Genomic DNA, 8431 nt, shown 5'->3' with positions numbered 1-8431 from the left:
CATCGTGGTGGCCGCCGGGATGATGAAGATGGCCACCGGAGATGATTCCCCCCTTCGGTAGGGTGCCGGAACGGCGTCTAGATTGGTTTTCGCGGATACAAAGACCTTGCGGCGGCAGAACTTCTGATCTAGGTTAACCCCGAAGGGCTTCGGAATATTTGGGATTTATGGTGCAAAGAAGGGGTGCGGGAGGCCACAGATGTGGGCACAACCCACCTGGGCACGCTAGGGGGGCCTGGCGCGCCCTGGTGGGTTTTTCCCCCTCGGGGCACCCCCCAGGTGCACTTCTGGCCCAATGGATGTCTTCTGGGCCAAAAAGAATTTCCAAAAATTTTCGCGTTGTTTGGACTCCGTTTGATATTGATTTCCTGCGATGTAAAAAACAAGCAAAAACAACTGGCACCGAGCACTGGGTCGATAGGTTAGTCTCAAAAAATGATATAAAGTTGCTATAAAATGGTTGTAAAACATCCAAGAATGATAAGATAACAGCATGAATACTTCATAAATTATAGATACGTTGGAGACGTATCAACCAACCTCCTCCGAGGCAACCGAGCCAGAGGGGGCCGCGCTCGAGGCAGCCGAGTCGGGGGCCGCGTCCGAGCCGGACGGGGCCGCGTCCGAGGGACCGACCGTGCTAGAGGCGTCCGACTGGACCGCCGAGGCAGAGGAGGCCGGGCTCGGCGGCGATGGTCGAGTGGGACTCGGCGAGGGCGACGGCTCGCCGAGTGTGAGAGCAGGGGCAGGCCACGCCGAGGCCCACGCCAGGGCGAGGGCGTGGCATGAGTGTCTGCCGAAGGTGCGGCGGAGGGTGGTACCTGCTGAAAAGGGAAAACAAACTCATCAAAGTATACGTGCCGCGAGGTGTACACGCAATGGGACACTGGATCATAGCACCGGTAACCTTTGGTGTTGGGAGGGTAGCCGAGGAAGATGCAAGGCACGGATCGTGGTTCGAGTTTATGGGGAGTGGTGGACGCGGTACTAGGATAACAGAGACACCCGAAGATGCGAAGACCATCATAAGATGGAGGCGCACCGAAAAGAAGATGATGAGGGGCATAGTTCCTACACGGGCAGCATGGGAGGATGTTGATGAGGAGGGTGGCGATGGCGAGAGCGTCCGACCAAAACCGTGGAGGCACGTTGGAGTGAAAGAGCAACGTGCGGACGCAGCCATTAAGAGTGCGTTAGATGCGCTCAACGCGGCCATTTTGTTGGGATGTATAGGGACAAGTGAGGCGAAAGATAGTGCCGTGCATAGCAAGGAGGTTGCGAACAACAACATTATTGAATTCTTTTTCGTTATCAGTTTAGAGAGCAAAGGATGGGACGACTGAACTGTGTGGTGACATAGGCATAAAACAAAGTGAGTGTGGCAAGTGCATCAGACTTGCGACGAAGAGGAAACGTCCACACATAATGAGAGAAGTCGTCTAAGATCACCAAATAATATAGATAGCCCGTGTTGCTTGCAACCGGGGATGTCAAAACATCACTACAAATTAACTGAAACGGAAAATGGAAATATTTGTAGACACACTAAAGGGGAGACAAACATGCTTGCCAAGACGGCAAGCCTCACAAGTATGGTTGTTGACCTTATTACATGAGAATGAAAAACTTTGAAGAATGTGATGCAAAACGGTGGAGTTGGGATGTCCCAAACGAGCATGCCAAAGGTCGATACTGGCGGCAAGGGCGACTGGGCGGGTGGAGGTGGTGGCGGAGGAGTGCACCGAGTAGAGCTCGTCGGGGCTATCACATCGGTGAAGAACCATCCTGGTACGGGCGTCCTTCACAGAAAAACCAACATCATCAAATTCAACGGTAATGGGATTCTCACGAGCAAGACGACAAACAGAGACAAGGTTCGTAACTAAGTTAGGAGAAACAAGAACATTAGACATGGTTATAGGTGTAGATGTAGAGGGAAATGAGGTATGACCGACATGTGTAATGGGTAAGGAGGAACCGTTACCAACGACGATGTGAGTAGGAGTATGAACGGAAATGGAGGAGGTGAGGTTACAGGGATGAGATGTCATGTGAGCGGTGGTGCCCGAGTCCATGTACCAATCTCCACCGCCACAATAGTAGTTCGGTGATGGGGTCGAGTGCAGCGCAGCGAGGAGGGCAGGGTCCCACGGCAGAGGAACCTGCGGCGGGTAAAACCCACCGTAAGCAGCGGCGGGCGGCACGGGGTGAGCGGCATAGCCGCCGGTCGGTGGCGGTGCGGGTAGTGCCGCGTGCCCAGCGGCTCCTGGCGCGGCAAAGTGGGCCTGGTGGCCCACCGGTCGAGGCCCAAGGAGGCCCGACATGGGAGCCCGTGGCACCGGCATCGAATATGCATGGACGACGCCAGTCCACGGTTTGGTGTCGTAGCTCCAGGGTGGGGTGGGCTGCTGACGGGGCTCCCCCCTGCTGCTGCTGCTTCGGTCGTGCGCCCCCGCGGCGGTTTTGCGACGACCACCGTCGGGCTGCTATGGTTGGGGCGCGGGAGGGGCGGGTGGCGCGGGCGGCAGCAGGTAAAACTCCAGAGGCGTGGAAGGCGCCGGCGTCCGCAGCGCCGGTGGTGCGGTCGGTGGTGCGGCACCACAGGAGGTGCCGGCGACGAGGGCGGTGTGCTGCACCCGCTTCTTCACCTGCTTCATCCGGTGTTCCTCCAACCGCAAGTATGCGATGAACTTGGGGAAGGAGGGCCCCGACATCAAGGTGAGGTTGGCGGAGGCGTTGTCGACATCCTCGTTGAGGCCGGGCGTGAGCATGCTGAGAAGGAGATCGTCGTCGATCTTGGTGCCGATGTCACAAAGCTCATCAGACAGCGTCTTGAGGCGGCGGCAATAGTCATCTATGGATTGATCATCCTGATGACAGCCAAAAAATTCTTGCTGCAAAAAAGCGCAGCGCTGAAGGCGGTTGTCGGTGAAGAGGCCATTGGGCTTGACCCAAACGGCGTGTGCATCGTCACCATCGCTCACGACATTGAGAAACAGGTGCTTCGAGATGGTGAGGAAGAACCACCGGATGAGCGTAGCGTCGATGGTGGTCCACTCGGAGTCCTCCTTCATGTCACTCGAGTCGACGGAGCCATCGACACGATCCACTAGATTGTACTCACGGAAGACAACCGAGAAGTAGGTTTCCATGCATAATACATGGAGTCATGCGGATCGAGGACCATCGTAACGCGCTCGTGGATGTTGAGGTTGCGGATGTCGGCGGGGTCCGGGCCGGCGAAGGGGTTGGTGTTGCCGGAGAGGGAGGAGTGGACGGACATGGCGATGGAGGGGTGGCGGCGTACGGCGGCAGGGAGGAAGGGGCGGCTGTGCGGCAGCTGAAGACGGGGAAGGAGCGGCGGCTTAGGGTTAGGGAGTGGGAGATGGGGAGGATGGTGCGGTTGCGGAGAAGAGGGGCAGCGGCGAGGGGTGGGGCGGCGGCATGGACTAGCGGCCGTGGCGGCTGGGTGCGGCGACGGCTAGGGTAGCAGAGGTAGGGGATCGACTTGCTATCTGATACCATGTAAGTTTGGAAGAGAGGGCTTGCCTGCATTGATAATTCCATTGATCGTGCACGGGGCACATATATAGATACAAGGGGTGCACCTAATGTCTTGTCTCCCAAGTTACATACAAGTTACAGAGGGGAGAGAGACGTGACAGGTGCGAAATACAAAACCCAAACCTATATACATACATGCAAAGAATACATGTTCAACACTTTTCCCTCCTATCTAATCTAAAAAGAACAAAGAACGTAATGTTCCCGGTTACGCTCTTAGTTTTGTCGTCCCCTCCCCCTCGCCCCTACCCTAGCCCGATCTGTGAGAAAACCGGATGCTCCACCAGCTGGTTTTGCACCGCAAAACAATCTAAAAAAATTTGGGAGCGGCTATAGATCAATCGACTAATTGTACAATGTGGTCAGTCGATTAGTTAAACAAAAGAAAGGATAAGAAGAAACAAGAAAACTGATTGACCCAAAATTAGGGTCAGTCGATCAGCCCAACAAGAAAACTGACAGATCCATCGCTGAAAAGCTTTTGTTGCCGTGTTCTGCCTTCTGTCTAGCCCAAAAGTGAAACGGGCCTGAACCTGCGAAGGAACCAAAGCCACTCCACTCAAGACAAGTGGATCCAGTTCACGCACAAAATCAGCTCAAAAAATCCCATGCACAGAAGGTTTCTTCCTCCCCCCTTCTTCCCCGATCACCAAGACAACCACTGTTATGGATGCACAAACAAAGCTCAGATGCGTTGTTGTCTTGTGATGTCTCCATAGATCTTCTTCCTCCCATTTCTTCCTTCTAACCTCCTTCCTCCAATCGCTCGAAGTTCTACAACACCAACACAATGGATGAAGCTTCAGATCGTACCCAAAACATAGATCTCTCAAAAGGAAAAGCAAAAGGAAGAAAGAATAAAGCTGCAGAACAAGGTGCTTGTGGTCAGTCCAAGGTAAATGATGATCCCCTCCCCCTCTTCATTTTTTCTGTGGTGTCAATTTGGTGGCCTGCAACTTAAGTGACGTCCTGACATTTTGATGTAACCACAACGGTAAATTCAGAGACTGCACAAATTGACCGTTTCATATAAATATTAATCGGATGCAAAATCATGCACATCTTCAGAATCCAACTATAACTTCTGAATAGATGTCATGTTTGTACTTCTACTAGAAGTTGTTAAACTACAAGTAAAGGCAGAACACCTCCCTAAAGCCAGAATTTAAATATTCCACATAGGAACTAAATTTGTATATTCAGAGAACTAAGCTTGCAGTTGTTGTCAAATAGCAACATACAAGAACTATACTACGAGCATGCATACATATTTGCAAAAAGATAACCACATCATCTTCACCCGGTTGTACTAGAAGTTGTTAAACTACAAGTAAGGCTGAACACCTTCCTAAATGCAGAATTTAAAAAATCCATATAGGAAGTAAATTTGCATATTCAGAGAACTAAACTTGTAGTCGTTGTACAAGAGCAACATATAATACGATACTACTGGCATGCGAACATAGGTACAGAGAGGAACCATAACATGTAGACCTAGTTCTTAAAGAAGTTGGTAAACTACAAGTAAGGCAAAACACCTACCTAAAGCATAATTTAAATTTTTCATCATTACAACTAAATTTGCACCTACATAGAACTATACTTGCACTTGTTGTTCAAGAGTAACATATAGTACGATACTACGAGAGCATGCGAACATAGGTACATAAAGATAACAACAACATCTTCAACTAGTTGTATTAGAAGTTGTTAAACTACAAGTAAGGGCAGAACACGTCCCTAAATGCAGAATTTCAAAAATCCATATAGGAACTAAATTTGCATATTTAGAGAACTAAACTTGCAGTCGTTGTTCAAGAGCAACATATAATACGATACTACTAGCATACGAACATATGTACAGACAGGAACCATAACATGTAGACCTAGTTGTTAAAGGAGTTGGTAAACTACAAGCAAGACAAAACACCTACCTAAAGGCATAATTTAAAATTTTCATCATTACAACTAAATTTGCATCTACATAGAACTATACTTGCACTCGTTGTTCAAGAGAAACATATAGTACGATACTACGAGAGCATGTGAACATAGGTACAAAAAGATAGCCATAACATCTAAACGTACTTGTACTCGAAGTTGTTAAACTACAAGAGAAAACTAAACTTGCAGTAATTTCACAATAGAGATAAATCCGGATTAAACAATAATTATGAAGAAACATATTAGCATGATGGAACAAGTTAACTAGAGGTAAAGCACAAAACCTTCGATAGCATATTCCCATAACTGAGTTGCATATTCAGATAACTAGATAAAAATTTGCAAGCAAATAAATCACCAAGAACAAACACTACTACACCATATGCAAATATAAAAGCAACTCATGCAGGAACACACATTCACTTAACTACATTTCTCTTAGATTAAATTCCACACAAATTATTAAAAAGCAAAACATTACAGACATTGTTATGAACCTAAAGATCTACCTAAATTACACAATCAGCACACACAATTTCACATATAAAATATAAGCAAGTACAAATATAGCAAGTACTAAATGCTACAAGTACAGACGTGCTATACAAAGATATTTTAAAACTAACCAATACAAATTTCACTATACTCAAGCTAAGAACAAGCATACTACAAATGCAGGAACAAAAACTATAAGAAACAAAAATCAGTAATGCATGAATACATAGAAGCAAAAAGTACAACTACATGGACTTAGTACATAAATGCTTATCCACTTAGGATTTGCTAAAACAACTGCAAGGATAGTTAAAAAAACTGCAATGATTTGGCATGACATTGACCATACACACAATGCATATAACAAAAAGGCTGGATTAGACATACAATCAGCCATACACACACACTATATATATATAACATTTTCTACAACCTAGAAACTGACTACACACGAAATGAACAAATGACCTATAAAATAGCATTAGAATAACAATATACACAAGTGACCTTTGAAGATATACAAATCAATGATTAACCAAATAACCCTAACCAGATAAAAATAATAGCAAATCTGAACTATCCCTAACCAGACACAAATTAGAGAAAATTTCAACACTACAAAAACCCTAACCAAAGCATGCTAAACAAGAACCCTAATTGTACTACTCGAACTACCACCAAAAACATTTACTAGGAAACCCTAACCAAATAAAAAATAGATCAAATTTGAAGACTACAAATACACTCACTGAAGCATTTTAAACAAGAACCCTAACCATACTACTCTTACTACCACCAAAAAAAATACAAAAGGAGACTGAGGAAACAGCAGATGCAGCAAAGGAAGCCCCTAATCCAAGGAACCCCCGACAGGTAAATCCTGCAAACAAAAGAGCAAAACAAAATAGAGAAGCGCCTTAGCAATTTCAGAATTAGAGCACATCTAGACAAGAAAAAAGAAGAGGGGGAGTTATAGGAGAGGAAGAACTTGACGAACCCTAGCTCTAGCTAGGAAGAGGAGAGGACACCGAGTAGAGAGAGACTGAGCCGGAGAGGGGAAAGTGACTGACAGATCGATAAGCGAGGATATGCGAAATCAGTGATGGTCGGGTTCCACAGCACGGGCTGGGCTGGGTACAAGGCTGTTAACGGGTGCGTAGAAGAAGATAATGGGCGAGCGCGCTGCGAAGGAGCCCAACAAAGCACAATCAACTGACCAAAACAAGGGTGCAATCGACTACACGAGGCCCAACTCACCAGCAAAAACGAAACAGAAAAAAAGAACAAGCACAAATCCCAAAGCACAATCCAGTGGCCAGAAAATCGACTGACCCAAAAGTAAAAAGTCAGCTAACTGAAATTTAGCTAAACTGAAAAAGATAGATGCCCAGTGCACAATCTCCCTACGATCCCACCCATCTACCTTATCTCCATGGAGACCCTCCTTCTACAAGTCGCTTCACCGCCGCCGTTCAGGATCCTCCCAAGCATGCCGCCTTCACCACCTCCCCTCGGCGTTGCCTTGCGGGATCCTCCAGCACTGTTTGCACGCGGAAGGGTATCAGTACTGTGACCATTTGGTTCATGGACCCAACTGTGCATGATCCACATTAGTGACATTGTTGGAGAGGACGACCATTAAGTCTCCCCGCAGTCAAGTTGCTACCACCTTGGATCAGTGGTGGTATGCAGATCTTCAAGAAGACTCTCACTGACTAGAACATCCAGAAGGAGTGCACTTTCCACTATGGGTTCAGGTCCATGGCGGCACGCATATCTTTGCCAAGACCTGTCATAATCTACTACATAAGCAACCAAGTATGCCAGGAGAAGTTGCCTAAGCAGCTCGGCAACAACTCAAGGCAAGAGGACGTCTAAGAATGGCTATGGCACCTGAGAATGCCCGATTCACCTGACCCGCGTCCGGCAAGCAGATGCAGCCAGCCAACCACCGCATCCGACGCGTGGCGTACTAGTTCTGCCCATGCAGGCCTTCTGCGATACACGACAGGAATGCAGGCGAGCAACAAAGTTACAGTAGCGCAAGAGTTCATTCATCACTTCATTTACCGTGCGATGGACACCTGTATTAGTTCGTGTCACACTAATACCAGGTGAATACCCTAAGCAGCGATGACATGACGGGCAGTCATTCTCGGAGGCCAACATACAGTGACACCTCTCCATGCATTTGATGCTTTTACCTACTTTGTCAGGGTTAGGTATAGACTACCATAGTTACTATGGGCCCACAAGCTCAAGTGGCGCACCCTAGGGGGTGGGCACGCCACCTGAGCTTGTGGCTCACTGGTGGGTCCCCTCCTGGTGATTCTTGTTCCAGTATTTTTTTATATATTCCAAAATAAATCTTTGAAAAGTTTCGAGTCATTCAGAGTTCCGAAGAATAACTATCTCCATTGTAGCTCTT

The 8431-nt window shown here is 47.5% G+C and overlaps 1 protein-coding gene and 1 long non-coding RNA gene across 2 annotated transcripts; both read right to left on the bottom strand.

Annotated features, from left to right (window-relative positions):
- Positions 1-2486: 2486 nt before the first annotated feature.
- Positions 2487-3152, bottom strand: LOC109757473 (uncharacterized). Its single transcript, XM_020316296.1, has one exon. It carries the CDS (start codon positions 3150-3152, stop codon positions 2487-2489), a length of 666 nt encoding a protein of 221 aa, XP_020171885.1.
- A 521-nt stretch (positions 3153-3673) lies between these two features.
- On the bottom strand, positions 3674-7129 carry LOC141027053 (uncharacterized). Its single transcript, XR_012189110.1, has 2 exons — positions 7001-7129; positions 3674-6883 (listed from the first exon to the last, which is right to left on the bottom strand). It is a non-coding gene; the product is annotated as an uncharacterized lncRNA (long non-coding RNA).
- Between the last annotated feature and the right edge of the window lie 1302 nt (positions 7130-8431).

The sequence above is a fragment of the Aegilops tauschii genome, chromosome 7, assembly GCF_002575655.3.
Source record: "Aegilops tauschii subsp. strangulata cultivar AL8/78 chromosome 7, Aet v6.0, whole genome shotgun sequence".
Lineage (NCBI taxonomy): Eukaryota > Viridiplantae > Streptophyta > Magnoliopsida > Poales > Poaceae > Aegilops > Aegilops tauschii.
Note: the sequence above shows the minus strand (reverse complement) of the source record. Positions and strands in the feature narration are given on the sequence as shown.